This window comes from Podarcis melisellensis (genome assembly GCF_964234715.1).
Source record: "Podarcis melisellensis genome assembly, chromosome: 12".
In the NCBI taxonomy this organism is placed as follows: domain Eukaryota; kingdom Metazoa; phylum Chordata; class Lepidosauria; order Squamata; family Lacertidae; genus Podarcis; species Podarcis melisellensis.
In genome coordinates, this window is record NC_138544.1 from 29985515 (window position 1) to 30000656 (window position 15142).

The 15142-nt window shown below is 42.6% G+C and overlaps 1 protein-coding gene across 1 annotated transcript; it reads right to left on the bottom strand.

The window, feature by feature from the left end:
• Positions 1–349: 349 nt before the first annotated feature.
• On the bottom strand, positions 350–13756 carry LOC309353914 (uncharacterized protein). The gene is made up of 3 exons (XM_081883528.1): positions 13686–13756; positions 6229–6341; positions 350–1724 (listed from the first exon to the last, which is right to left on the bottom strand). Exon 3 carries the CDS (start codon positions 1707–1709, stop codon positions 702–704), a length of 1008 nt encoding a protein of 335 aa, XP_081739654.1. The 5' UTR covers positions 1710–1724; positions 6229–6341; positions 13686–13756; the 3' UTR covers positions 350–701.
• Positions 13757–15142: the final 1386 nt, after the last annotated feature.

Here is a 15142-nt window from a genome sequence, read left to right on the forward strand (position 1 = left end):
AGGATGAGAACAGAAATTGTGCTCCGGTGGTGTGGCAGCAGTGGGAGGCCCCATTAGCTAAAGTGGTACCTCAGGTTAAGAACAGTTTCAGGTTAAGAACAGACCTCCAGAACGAATTAAGTTCTTAAACCGAGGTACCGCTGTATTTAAATCAGGGATGACCAACCTTAGTGCCCCCTGGTGTTGCTGGACTACAATTCCCATCATCACTGTGCTGGCTGAGGCAGACGGGAGTTGGAGTCCACCAGCTTCTGGAGGGCCACAGCTTAGCTATCCCTGCATCTCAGGCTTGTTCTGTATACAGAACTGCAGATACATTTGGCTAGAGAATGAAACGGTAAGAAATACGTCATGTTTCAATAGTAGATTTTATTAATTCCATAAGTGCCAGGTTTTATTATTATAGGAGATTACAAAGAGTACAAAAAAGCCACCCCAGTACACCTTATCTCTTTTGTGCCCCATTCTGAAGTTGTCATCAATGCATAGCTTTTAGCTTGATATATGTGGGAACAGGATTGGTACTAAAATGGCGTCTGAGGCTGGACTTAACTCAAGCCATTGACAGGTTTAGAACCATCGTAAATATTGCAATAAGGGGAGGGGCAGCATCTGCAAATTGCTACAGTGGTGATAGCGCGGCAAAGCAGCAACTGTATGCGCATGAAGCCAATTGCTAAGATGTGTGCGGGGCGAGTTAATCACTGGTGGTCAGTGGAACATAACATTGGTTCCTCAACAGAGATAGCAATGGTGTAGGCAGGCTGATAAAATGTGCTGTGGAGGCTGGTGTAAAACGCTAAGCGCAAGATCTCCTCAGAGTTTAGGAACTCTGGGAAGAGGACATGAGCAATGGGCATAGCACTCTCCTTGGTCATTCCTATCTCCAGCTCCACGCCTGTATAATTGACACCCTTGCAGAAGATATCCTCTTGCTTGTAGAAACGAACAGTTTCCAGAGGTTCCGAGTCAGGAAGGCTGGTGACGGAGGCGATTTTGTCGATCAGATGGACCGCCTTTTTGAACTCCTCCTTGGTGGGAGGGAGCATCTTGTCCCTCCTTTCTCGGCGGAAGAGGATCTTGCCTTCGTGATGAGAGGTGGGAAGTTTGCAAATCTCCACCAGGGAGGAATTGGTCTCAGAGTATTCCCATACACACTTACTCTGGGCCCTGCGTCCACAATAATCCCAGAGGCCTTGGTCGTTATCCATGTGGCATCGGTACCCATCGGTTCCATATTTTGCACAACGGTAGTTGTTGTGGCAGGGCAAACCAGTGGGGGTCACATCGTGGAATGGAGAGCAACGTTGCTTACCATGGCCTGTATTGCAGTGAAAACCCTCTTTAGTCGCTCGGCATCCATCAAAACACATTTTGTTGTCCTGAGCATATTCAGCAAAGCCCTTCTCGCTGATCAATCCACAGTAGTTCCATTTCCCATTTTTTAAGTAGCAGTAGTGGTAGGAGCCCCCCCAGAGATCGCACATTGTGGCACATTTTTCCCCTGTGTGTCCCAAGCCTTCTTCTAAGGAACAGTAGTCCCAAGATTTCCCGCTGCCACCACTTTGCTTGCACCAGGTATAATCATAGCCGTGAAAGTCACAAGTGTTTGTACATATCCCCTCGTAGCTTGTATGATGAACAACAACTTGGGAGAGAGTGGAAGGCAGAACAGAAAAGAAAAAGAGTAAAGTCACGGGAACACCCATGCTGTTCTTCAGACTCTAAAATGAAAAGACAAAAAATTAAAGTAGCTGTATGCATACAATATCATGTTACATCTCTGTAGGTTTTTCCCCACCCCTCTTTTATGCCTGTCTCTTTCATTACAAATCCATATCCTCCAACATTTCTCTAATAAAAATAGGGATGTCCTATTCAATAATGAAGAAGAAGAAGAAGAAGAAGAAGAAGAAGAAGAAGAAGAAGAAGAAGAAGAAGAAGAAGAAGAAGACGACGACGACTCCTTGGCTTAGGAGTCACATAACTCCGTACCCTCCAACATTTATCCAATGAAAAGAGGGATGTCCTAAGGAAAAGAGGGACATTCCGGGATCAAATCAGAAACCAGGACAGCTTCTGTAAATCCAGGACTCTCCCTGGAAAATAGGGACACTTGGAGGGTCTGCAAATCCCCTCTAATAAGTTTCTTTTGTAATGCTTTATACTGCTTACACCTTAAATGCTTTATACTGCTTACAACATTTTTTTGTCATGAACCAGCCAGCCTGAGAATGTTATGAAAGGGTGGTCTATATAAAGGTGTTATATAAATATTAATCAATCAATGACTTGAAATGCACTCCCAGCAGAAAAACTTAACAGGGAGCCCTCACTGGAGACTGCCTAATATCAGAGTCAAATGGCACCAGCTATTTCTGGGTTATATCCAGGGGAAAACAGCTGCTGCTGTCATACGCTGTCTTGAATTGCCCATATCTAAGGCTGTTCAGACAGCAGGGGCAATAACCCTCCTGGAGCAATGGATTGCCCCATACCACAAACCTTTCTGCTTGTTGCAGATGGGAGCAGCAGCAGAGGAAGATGTAGAATACGCCTAACACAGCCTTCTCCTATCTCAGCTGATCAGTCTCAGCCAGCATGGCCAATGGTCTGGGACAATGGAAGTCATTGTTGAACAACACCTGGAGAACACCAACTGACCCAAGGACCAAAACATATGCACATACTAAGAGTGCCTTGAAAGACCCTTCCAAGAAATGATCTCAGGGCCCAGGAAATTTGAACTTGGATTGGAATGCTTTCTCTCACAAGAGTCTACCCACCCATTACAGCTGGGGCAGCCAACATAGTGCCTTCAGGATGATCAGTCCAGCCATCATGGCTAGGAATGATGAGAGCTGGAATTCAACAAAATCTGGAGAGCAAGCACCATGTTGGTTACCTCTGCTTTGCAATCTTCATCAGAGGTCCTACAGTGGTACCTCGGGTTACATACGCTTCAGGTTACAGACTCCGTTAACCCAGCAATAGTGCTTCAGGTTAAGAACTTTGCTTCAGGATAAGAACAGAAATGGTGTGGTGGCGGTGTGGCGGCAGCAGGAGGCCCCATTAGCTAAAGTGGTGCTTCAGGTTAAGAACTGTTTCAGGTTAAGAACGGACCTCTGGAATGAATTAAGTACTTAACCCGAGGTACCACTGTACTTCACATCTAATTTCCAACAGAAGACCATTTGGCTGAGACATGGGACAGGGCCTTTTCAGTTGTGGCACCCAGACTATTGAGCTCTCTAGGAAGTCCCTTCGGCCCTCTCTTCATTGCCATCTCAGGACGCTGCCAAACCTGTTCTTCTTCCTCCAGTTCTTTGCTATAATTTTTGTCCTCCACCCTGTCCTGTGAGTTTATCACTGAACCCATGGTTTATAGCTGTTTTATTATTATTATTATTATTATTATTATTATTATTATTATTATTATTATTATTATTTACTCATCTATTTTACTAACACCCTCTTCAGTACTCTAACCATACTCTAAACTTCCTGACAGTAAGAGTTGTTCGACAGTGGAATTTGCTGCCAAGGAGTGTGGTGGAGTCTCCTTCTTTGGAGGTCTTTAAGCAGAGGCTTGACAACCATATGTCAGGAGTGCTCTGATGGTGTTTCCTGCTTGGCAGGGGGTTGGACTCGATGGCCCTTGTGGTCTCTTCCAACTCTATGATCCTATGATTCATTGCAGCATCCTTCTCTTCAGTTTTGTGAACCATGTGATCACATGAGACTGAGAGCTGATGCTGAGCAAATCCATGATGATTATAGACTTGAATCTAGGTCTCATATGTCAAATGTGACCCTTTGGAGATCACTGGTTCCAACAATGAATAGCAATGAGATAAATTAGCTGTGTAATAGACAGTGAATTCAGAAAAGCTAATTCAGCAAAGAATTCCTTGGGGAGGGGAGTAGAGTGCAATCAGTCAGCCAATAGGTTTCCAAATTAAACAGAAGACTATGGAATTCCTTACCACAGTCTAAGCATCTTCCAGGAAAAACAAATAATTTTTAAAAAGCATAAGCATGGAAGGCAAGGGAGTCCAGTCTGTCAGTCCTGGAGGTCCTACAGGCACTATCAAGTTGGGGTCCATGATATCTATGTAACCACATAGGACATGAAATAGCAAGGCACAATAACTGGGGGAAGGACCATGTTTTCCTAGAAATAAAGGGTTGTATGCAATGTTACTCAGAGCAGACCCATTGAAATGAAGGTGCATGACTACTGTAGGTCCATTCATTTCATTGTGTCTGCTCTGAGTGGAATTTAGTTGAATCCAACCCAAAAAAATTGTAGTGCTGGAAGTATGCAATTTCTTTGCAATATAGGAATCTTCCTTAAAGGAAGACATCTGTATCGCCCAGAACAACTTAATAACTGCACTTTTTATCATGGGGGCAGGAGGGATGACTAAACCTCTCCCATTCACAGTCTCATGTTTTGCATTTGTTCTGAATTTAAGCAAAACACCAAAAAACCCTGAAACCAACTAGCAACTCAGTGGTGATGCTGGCGGGAGCAGATTGTTTGCTGCTTTGAAACTTTCCCTTCCCTTATGCACAGAGGTTATATCTAATGTTAGTCAGACTCAGAGTAGACCCATTGAAAATAATGGACCTAAGTTGCCATGTCCATTAATTTCTACTCTGAGTAATACTGGATACAACCCGCATAACATAATGTCCCTTAAAGACTATTGTCCAGCATATCAAATTTTGACAGTGGAAAGACTTTATAAGTCTTAGCCAGCATCTCTTCACAATAAAGTTGTGGTGTAGATTGCTCCAATGCCCGTTTTATACCCGGGGAACAGATCCTGAGAAAGTTAAATTGTTCCAATGTGTTCAAGCAGGTTCAAGGTTGAGTAAGTTGTTTTCTACCCATGTTTTTTAAGTTTAAAGTCCAAGTGGTCAAACTGACCCAGCCCTTTCCCAATTCTGCTGAAATCCTTTCCAATTCTGACCAGTGGTGCTCCCTGGTAGGCACTGAACTGATCAGTAGCAGACCAGTCATATGTAAGATTGGGTTAAATCTATCAAATTCACACTTCAAAAGCAGTATGAAATTGAAATGGAGCCATCTTTTGAAATTCACACATATCCAAATTTTGCAATGCAGTTCTCCGACTAAATAAAGTTTACAAAAATGCATACATTTGGGAAACTCACTTGCAAAAAAGAAATGTGTACATTAGTCAAAGCTGCATACCAACATGTGATTATTAGGAGAAATTAATGCCAAAATACAGATTAATGTTCATGATTTTTTAAAAAAAAAAAATCATATATTGCTGCAGAAATGAGAACTGATTAGCAAAATGAGACATGGAAAGGACCAAGCTGACAGATTCTTCCATCCCTAGTCGTACAGAGAGCTCACACCATCAAATATGTTAAATTATTCCTGTCTAATGAAGAAGCTGCTAGAAGTATTTTTGATAAAACCATACAGGAATAGGAAAACACAGATATGCACCATGGCATTTTAATTCAACGGCCCCATTTCTGGGGATAATCGTTCAAACTAAGAATGGCTATTTCCGCAGTTACAATCCTGCTAACTATACTTGCGAGTGCAAAAAGAAACCCAACAAAGCAGAAATTAATAGGGGGGAAGTTGTTAGACACTTCCCACAGAAATAGAGAGCTGTGGTGATGGAGGAAATGCTCAGAATTATATTGTCCCAAACGCCACCAGCAAAACAAGATACGTATATCAGATTAAAACTGCAAGTGGATGAATAATATAAACAGCCCAATCCTCTGTCAACAATCCTTGTGCTTACTCAGAAGAAAGCCCAACTGATGTCAATAGGACTTGTAGCATGTTCCTAACCAGGTCTCCTCAGAGGTATGTTATGTTGAATTCAATGGGGCTCACTCCCTAGAAATGGAGGTTAGGCTTGCAGCCTTACTTTCAAGTATGCTTGTCCAGGACTTGTCCTCCGCATTGCTTTCCCTCATCCCCACTGCGTATTCCTTCTGTTCCTGAGAAGTAAAACACCCTGTGTCCTCCTCATTGTGTTTCTAACCAAACAAGTAGTTTAGTTTTCCCTTGAAATGGGCATAAAACAAAGCTCAAAAATAGGACTTTATGAGTTTCATTTCTGAAGGAAAGAAACCTGACTAATGCAATAAATTGTCATCATTATCCTTGTCTTATTTATCCTTATTGGCCAGAACTGTGCTAATCAAGTTGTCTCAGGTACTTACTTTTGTCCTCTCAAAACTCTCTCCTTGCTCACTCTCTGCTGAACCCCCAGGAGCAATGATGAACAAGCAATACTTTTTGCTGTTTATATGCTGAGGAAATTCAAGCCTTTGACCTAATTCAAAGCCAAAAAAAAAAAAATGGGGAGGGAGAAACGAAAGGAAAACCTTACTTGAGGCAGCTTGGACACAGACAGAAACTCTCCAACTCTTCATCTAACTTGGACAGATATCCAGGCAAGGGGTTGATGGACTGGAGTGAATGGTACAAAAAGTTTTTGCCTACCCGCTATACCCACTAAACTTTACCTAGCACCCTCAGTTCTTCAAAGAAGTTGGCACTTACCTCAGTTCTCTTGCAGGCTGGTTGCCATTATTTGAGAGATTTCATTTATCTGCATCTGTTCAACCATTATGTGCAAACCTTACTACACCTAAATGAAATTGGCTCAGTTTTCATCAAATTTATAGTTTCCTAAGTAAGCCTCAAGTTCGTGCCCACACTACCAGGTCTTTTACCCTCAATGGAAGTTGTATTTTTCATGGCCACTATTCACTTGTGGCATGCGCAAGTGAAGTGAGCACGTTCCACGAGGGGGCCCAGACCCCTCCTTGAAATTTTGGGGTGCCCTCAGCCCCTCGCTTCTCCTAGATGGTCCCCCTGCAGTAGCATGTGCTTAGAAAATCAGCAAAGCAGGGGAACCCAAAAAATAGATTTTTGATTTTTTTTTAAAAGCATTTAAGTAGTCATCTAGAAAGAAGCTATTCAGCGTGCATGTAACTTTTGTATCATTTTGAAAAAAATAAAATGTTATTTTATGGTTTAGTATTGTATTTATTTTGAATCACATATGAGGGGAGTTCATAATATATTCAGTGCTTCAGGTCCTTGCAGGTCTTAATCTGACTCTGCTCACTTTCAGTTCCCCTATGGCTTTAAAATCATCTAGGATTCTGACATTTCTCATCTTACTGTCATAAACCACCTCCACATTTCCAGAGAAGTTCATGCTTTTTTGAAAGCCTTATCATCTGTTTAGAAAAGCATGACTTATGGGGGGTGGCCCTGAAAGTGAACTGGTTGCACCCTGTTCCTGAGAACTCTTTGGCTACAAGAGTGCATTTTTAAATGGCATACCTTATTTTTCATTTTTGTTTTCATTCCTTAGAATGACCTGCAGACAAGAAACTTAATCTTACTGTGGCTGGCAATCTGCCCTTCTTATCCAAAAGAAAGACCAAGTGGGAATTTTACTGTTCTAGATATAAGCACCTTTATGTGGAGAAATGGTTACATTTGGGGGTGAAGGGCAGGATGAGAGAGAAAGAGAGAGAGAGAAGAAAAGCACTGGGGTAAGCTACAGTTCCCAGGATTCTTGGGGAGAGGAGATGTGCTTTAAATATGTATTAAATGTGCTTTAGATATGTGGTGTAGATGTGACCAAAACGTCCAATGTTAAAAATTCTGCACATATTTACTAGGGGCATGCATTGGTTCTGTGCGGGGGTGATTGGGGGTGCATTTCCCCCAACTTGAATTGACAACAGGAGGCCCACAAAGCCTTGTGTTTCATTGCCACTCTTTCAGTAGTACACAGCCCTAAGTTTTCCTATACAATCATACCTTGGATTCCGAACACCTTGGGTACTTGGACATTTTGGCTCCCAAACCCGGAAGTGTGTGTTCCAGTTTGCGAACAATCTTTGGAACCCGAATGTCTGACTGGGCTTCTGCTGCTTCCAATTGGCCGCAGGATCTTCTAGTGCATACTTTCTGTTGACTAGGCAATCACAGTTTCAACATTACAGCTAGCATTAAGGTAGAAAGGTAGAAAAAATGAAGCGAGAAAAGGAGAACCAACAACAGCAGGTAAGGTTAGAAACCATTTCTTTTAATTAATGAACACTATGTCTGCTAAGGAACAAAAACAGGTCGCATCAGCAATCATCCAGTTGCTCAAACAGAAACTGGTTAAATCACCCAAATGTCCCATTGCTAGAACAAAAGGAGATTTCATCACCATTCCAATTGCTAGTCCCAACTAGAGTAGGCCTATTAAAGGAATGGAACTTACATAAGTGTTGACTTAGCAAGCACCAGTTAATGGGTCTACTCAACTTGAGAGTTTCAGGTGGATTTAGGCCAGTATCTCCCTTGCAACAAGAGGTTATTCTGCTGCTATTATGTGGCAAGAAACGCTGTAGATCTCAAATACTAGAGGCAGAACAAGCAACACGTTTCTTTGTTTTAAAGCAGCAGGTTTTGACAGAAGAGAACAGAACTGTCAGAAGAACTGGATTTAAATAAAGAACAAAAAGACAGTGTTCAGAATACGTACTTTGTATTAGAAATACAAGCCATAAGCAAAAGTGGTCTCTGTCTTACACATTCAAAGAACTGTCTACAGTTCATCTGATAGTTAAATTTTGCACAAAGCTCTGCTTTCACAAGAGGAGTCAACCCAGAATTCCTATTGTCAGTCCATGTGTTGCCCATATGTGAAAGCACCCTCTCGACATGAGCATTGCTTACCAGGATAAGTGAGTGCAGCACTAACAACTTGCAGCTGAAATCTAGATGGAATGTGCTTCAGTAACTCTAACCATTTCTGATCTAGAGGAAGATCTGATTTTCTCACCACTGGCCAAAGCTTCTGAACCAAGTTGAGCTCAGCAAATAGCTCATCTGCTTTGACTTCAACACCCTAGTCTGTAGCCACAAATATGGGCTAGGGCTAGGGCCAGCATAGCAGCAATGATGTGAGTTCTCAAGGTCCTACCATTGTTCAAGGTATGTTATTGCCTGATTAAAATCTGGCAGGTATCTTTTGTAATACATGCATGTTGAAAATCAGATCCCAGTTTCAGACTTAAGAACAATTTTCCTCCAAAAAATACTTGGTACCTGGAATTTATCAGTTTCTCTGGCACATTGCACATTGAACTGTGGAACTGTGGGCTTACTGAGCACTTTGCTTCCAGAACAATAAGAGCTTCGTGAAAAAATTGCATGGAATGATGCTCAAAATAGAGGTAGCACTCTGGGAGAGAAATCTGAGAAGTGATGTCGCTGGATGCCTCGTTGGTCTGGTCCCCAATAAACTGCCACATGGTATCACTTGTCAGCTCCTCCCCAAACTCAAGGAAATCGGATTTTATGGCAGGCCACAACTGAAGTAGCCACTCAACAGCTGGGAAGAGAGAGGGAAAGAGCCATCATAGGATTCTTTCAGTTTCTTGTTTTGAATCTCTTGGAGAACTCAATGTATACTTTATGACCAAGGCCTGCACATCATTTTCACTTTTCAAACAGGCATGTCTGGCAGAATTGTGAAGAATGTGACAGTAGCCGTTTGCCATTACAAGATAACTTTTGTTTGCCTTTGGTATTTGACTAAACATGCAAGAGCCCTATCCTGCAAACGGGATTCAGATGACTTTCTAGAAACATGGTACCTTTTTAAAACACATTCTGTCGAGAAATTTACCATCCACCACAATCAAATACGGGATCATGCACAATATATTTCTGTAATATGTTTGTCTGTACTTCCTGGGGAGTGTGGAGGGAGGGGTTCTACTGTAATGGTTCATCAACATCGTAATTTTTAAAAATCAGTAAAATACATTTAAAAGATTGCAGGCTGGGAAAAGCTGGATAAATTCACATCAGAACTGTGACCCAGTTTTTAACAGAAAGGGTAAAATAGTTTTTTGTCTGCCAAGGGTGTTAGGTTTTTCAAAAACATGCAGTCGTCAAATCAAGACTAGCCACCTTTTTTAAAAAAAGTTACTCCTTAGCCATACAATAATAAATAATTATACCAATTTAGCAGTATAGGAGAAAATTCAGTGGCACATATATTTACAACTCTCTCTTTTCTCTTATGGACATGCATTATTAATTAGGCAAAGAAAAATGTAGGATCCAATTCAAATCAAATGGCAGCTTTTCTACAGGGTCTCGGCGGAGTTTTTCAGCTGGATGAGCAAAGAATTGCTCTCCCATTAACATTAATGAGAGCTGTGCTTCTGATCCCATCTCAGCATAAAGACAAAAGCCCACAGTTGGGCAATACTTTCATTGGAACCAATCAAAACGTCACAGAATAGAGGGGAAACTTTGGGGTTTTCCAGAATTCTTCCTCCTCATATTAGAATATTACACAAAGTTGGGGGAGAGGTACAAAAATTAAACTGGATGTTGTAGCCATGAGAACTCGGGGTCCCTCCATATGACCTATTTGTTGAGCATTCACCATCCTGATTTCCTGGCACAAAGTTCACGTGGAGGTCAGATTATATCTAGTCTTAATTTGTTTGTGGGGCAGTTATATGACAATAGGCATTCATCCTGCATCCATATTGATTTGCCTGACAAATGTTTATAAGTCTTCCTTTTAGTGATACAGCCACATCTCTGCTGGTGCGAATGTCAGTAATGCATTTGGTTTTTTAATGAGTGGTCTCTCACATGTGTGAATATGTTTTAGCAGTTCGAAAGCACCCCCAGGTGCAAGTAGATAAATAGGGACCACTTACTGGCAGGAAGGTAAACGGCGTTTCCGTGTGCTGCGCTGGCTCACCAGATGCAGCTTTGTCACGCTGGCCACGTGACCCGGAAGTGTCTCCGGACAGCGCTGGCCCCTGGCCTCTTAAGTGAGATGGGCGCACAACCCCAGAGTCTGTCAAGACTGGCCCGTACGGGCAGGGGTACCTTTACCTTTATCTATTGCCACACCCATCCATCCATTTGCACCTCACTTGAGCACAACCTATTTTTTTTATTATTATTTTTTTATTCCACAACAAAAACGCACAACAGTCCAGCTCGGAGGAGCTATTCTCAAAATCTCAACACATGTAGGATATTGCCTTGGGTAGTGCATCAGAACTTTATTTTTTCTTGTGCAATAGCTCTGTATCCCAATTCTACACCCCACAAGAATCCTGTTCCAAATGAAACCTCTCACACTTGCTGTTCCTGAACGAAAAATCCCGAACTTAAGGGGAAGATACAAATAGATTTCTCTCTCTCTCTCTCTCACACACACACACACACACACACACACACTAATTATGCTGTCCATTATATCTTGGTCATTTTGGCTGCAATCCTGAGCACCCTTACTATTCAGTAGGGCTTAATATCTGAGTAAGCCCACCTAAAATTGCATTATATGTCTACAGCTATTTTATCATTGAGAAAGGTTACCCAACAGCTTCATACTTGAGTATAGATTAAAGCGACTTCAATGGCAGAAAAGCTGATATGTATCCTATAAGAAATTAGAAATGAACCAATAATTTGCTTTGAGATAGTTCACCTGGCCTTTGACACTGTGTGTATGTGTGTGTCCAGTGCCAAGGGCCTTCTGGCGGTTCCCTCACTACGAGAAGTGACGTTAAAGGGAACCAGGCAGACAGCCTTATCGATAGTGGCGCCCGCCCTGTGGAACGCCCTCCCATCAGACGTCAAAGAAATAAACAACTATATGACATTCAGAAGACATCTGAAGGCAGCCCTGTTTAGGGAAGTTTTTAATGTTTGATGCTTTACTGTATTTTTAATATTTTGTTGGAAATCGCCTAGCGTGGCTGGGGAAACCCAGCCAGATGGATTATTATTATTACTATTATTGTGTGTGTGTGTGTGTGTGTGTGTGCCTGTGTGTACATATATATAGATATTTATATCTATCTAAATACACATAGAGAGAGAGATCTTTGTGGTGATGGGTGGGTAAAATTCACAACAACTATATATATATATATATATATATATATATATATATATATATATATATGCAGGTTTTGGTGTTCTCGGGTGTCTTCCCGTGTAAAAGTTGGGGTGTCTAGGCGACGTTTCGACGAGGTCTCACGTGATGGCGTTCTGTGTGCCCAGCCACGTACATTGGACAAACAAACAGACGAATAAATGCACGTATCGCAGAACACAAGAATGCCGTCAAAAACGTCGCCTAGACACCCCAACTTTTACACGGGAAGACACCCGAGAACACCAAAACCTGCATTCCTGTACCCGTGAAAATCTACGAAAGCATATATATATATATATATATATATGCAGGTTTTGGTGTCCTCGGGTGTCTTCCCGTGTAAAAGTTGGGGTGTCTAGGCGACGTTTCGACGAGGTCTCACGTGATGGCGTTCTGTGTGCCCAGCCACGTACATTGGACAAACAAACAGACGAATAAATGCACGTATCGCAGAACACAAGAATGCCGTCAAAAAAGAAGAAAAAACTTCCTCTCTTTTCCAACACATGAAAGAAACAGGACACGAAATTAATTTTGCAGATTCCAAATTGCTCTTTAACATGGAACATCACCACAAGAGAATAATCATGGAAGCCATCGAGATAGAGAAACACCCTCACAACATGAACAAGCGTGACGACACATCCCGCTTGCCAGACATCTGGAAATTAGCCCTCCCCACAAAAACTGACACCAGATCCAGAGGCACACAGAACGCCATCACCAATCAACCACACCAGACCCAAACCCAGACCCTCTCCACAGATAAATTACAGACACCATCCAGTAGCCAAACCATGGTGGCACCTCCGGATGCTGCACCCCCCTGCAATCCCTACACAGATCTGGCTGACACAGGCCACAAAACCACAGCTCGCCCCTATACACGAAGCCAAGCCAGAGCACAACTAAGTGCAGTACAGCCATCTTCTCAGAAAAACTCTTCACAAAGTTCAAGAGGTCAAGACACAAAGACTTTAGCAACTAATCCACACCTAATGACCCACCTAAGTGGTACTCAGGATATCACTCAAGAAATCACTCAAGATATCCCTCAAGTAATTAAGGAACAAAAGAAGAAAAGGCACACTAGCCTGGGAACTTCCTCTCTGCCCAGAACATTGGAGGCTATACACCACACCCCCTCAACAGTATTTATAGGAACTCAAACACTGAGATCCTGCTCTGTTCCAGTAACAAGAAGCCGAAAGCACCAGCCTGAAGATGACGAGTGAGACCTCGTCGAAACGTCGCCTAGACACCCCAACTTTTACACGGGAAGACACCCGAGGACACCAAAACCTGCATTCCTGTACCCGTGAAAATCTACGAAAGCATATATATATATATATATATATATATATATATATATATATATATATATATGAGACACTGCACTTTCGCGAGTTCACCAACCCATCACCATTTTATATCTAAACGAGCACCAAGCTGCAAGGAGGCTGATGTAAAAAAAGAAAAGAAATTAAGCTACATCATCATGGTCATTTTGAAATCCTTCTGTGGGCCCTGCATATGTCCTGGAAACAGGAGCACTATAGTGCTTGTCAACAGCAGCAGCCTGAACCTTGTTTGTCACTAGATTAACTAGAGAGCCCACAAGGACAATGATTCAACCCTTCGTGCCCATTAGGCCCGTTGTGAAAGGTTTCATTCACTTACCAGCTGGCAGGGTGGAACACAATCTAAAGATGGGAACAAGCGCAATGTTGAGAGCCAGACTGGCCTCCCTGCAATCTAAAACCAAAGTGGCAATTAATTATGGATGGAATGCGGCCAGGCGCTCCGGCATTATAATCCAATGAGACCACACAGAGAAAAAGGCAGCACCGCATCACGTCCTGGGCACTCAAAGGGAGTTCTGGGGTTTCCAGAACTCCCAAAATAGTAAGAAAACTGACCAGCAGACCATTATCTGTCTTGGATTAAGGCAGCATGGTCATAATTTGGTGTGTTTTCTTCTATGTCTTGGATTTATGTAACGGTTTTTCATTCACCAGGTAATTTTCTTCCTTCGAGCAGCCAAAAGTTGACCTCTACCCGGACCCACGGGGAAAAATCTCACAAATTTAGTATGGCATACACTTCTGTAATAATATATTTGTTACTTTTTAAGGTTCTTGTTTTTTGCTGCAACTGACTAACGCAGCTGGAAATGGGCATAAAGAGTCCGAGACGACTGGAGAAGAGGAGATTAAGGAGTGACATGAGAGCAATTTTCAATATCTGAAGGGTTATCGTGCAGAAGATGGAGCAGGCTTGCTCTTTATTGCTCCGGGGCAGGACTTAGGGGCTCCTCCAGATGACTTGTTTATTGAGTATTCATCCCAATTGACTTGCACACAGTTTACATGGGGATTAGATTATATCCGGTCTTTATTGAGCATCCGTTCTGATTTGTTTGCAGAAAGTTTATATGTATTGAGGAATGTGCAGTCAAAAGTGAGGCAGTTCTGGCCCCTGATGTTAGACAAAGAGGCCAGTCTAGAGGGTACATGTTTATCCTGTTCTCTTCATATCCTCCACTTAATTCAAGGAGCTCGGAGCAGTATGCTAGCTTTGCAATGTCACTTTTCCCCCTTTGAATCCTGGGAACTGTAGTTTGTTACAGGTGCTGGGAGTTGTAAGGGGAAATATGATGATGCTGGTGATGATGATGATGTTAATCTTTATTAGTCGCTTGTTACCAAGGCAGGTGCACCATCTCTATGGGGCTGAGGCCTCTAGAACCCTCCCCCCCCCAATGTCCACTGGGATGAGGCTTAAAAAGGTAAAGGGACCCCTGACCGTTAGGTCCAGTCATGACCGACTCTGGAGTTGCAACGCTCATCTCACTTTATTGGCCGAGGGAGCCGGCGTACAGCTTCCGGGTCATGTGGCCGGACTAAGCCGCTAAGTTAGCATGACTAAGCCACTTCTGGCGAACCAGAGCAGCGCACGGAAACACTGTTTACCTTCCCACTGGAGTGGTACCTATTTATCTACTTGCACTTTGACGTGCTTTCGAACTGCTAGGTTGGCAGGAGCAGGGACCGAGCAACAGGAGCTCACCTCGTCACGGGGATTCAAACTGCCAACCTTCTGATCAGCAAGTCCTAGGCTCTGTGGTTTAACCCATG

What these genes read in the sequence shown, in the direction of transcription:
- LOC309353914 (XM_081883528.1), bottom strand. Translation starts at nt 1,709, where the DNA reads ATGGGTGTTCCCGTGACTTTACTCTTTTTCTTTTCTGTTCTGCCTTCC.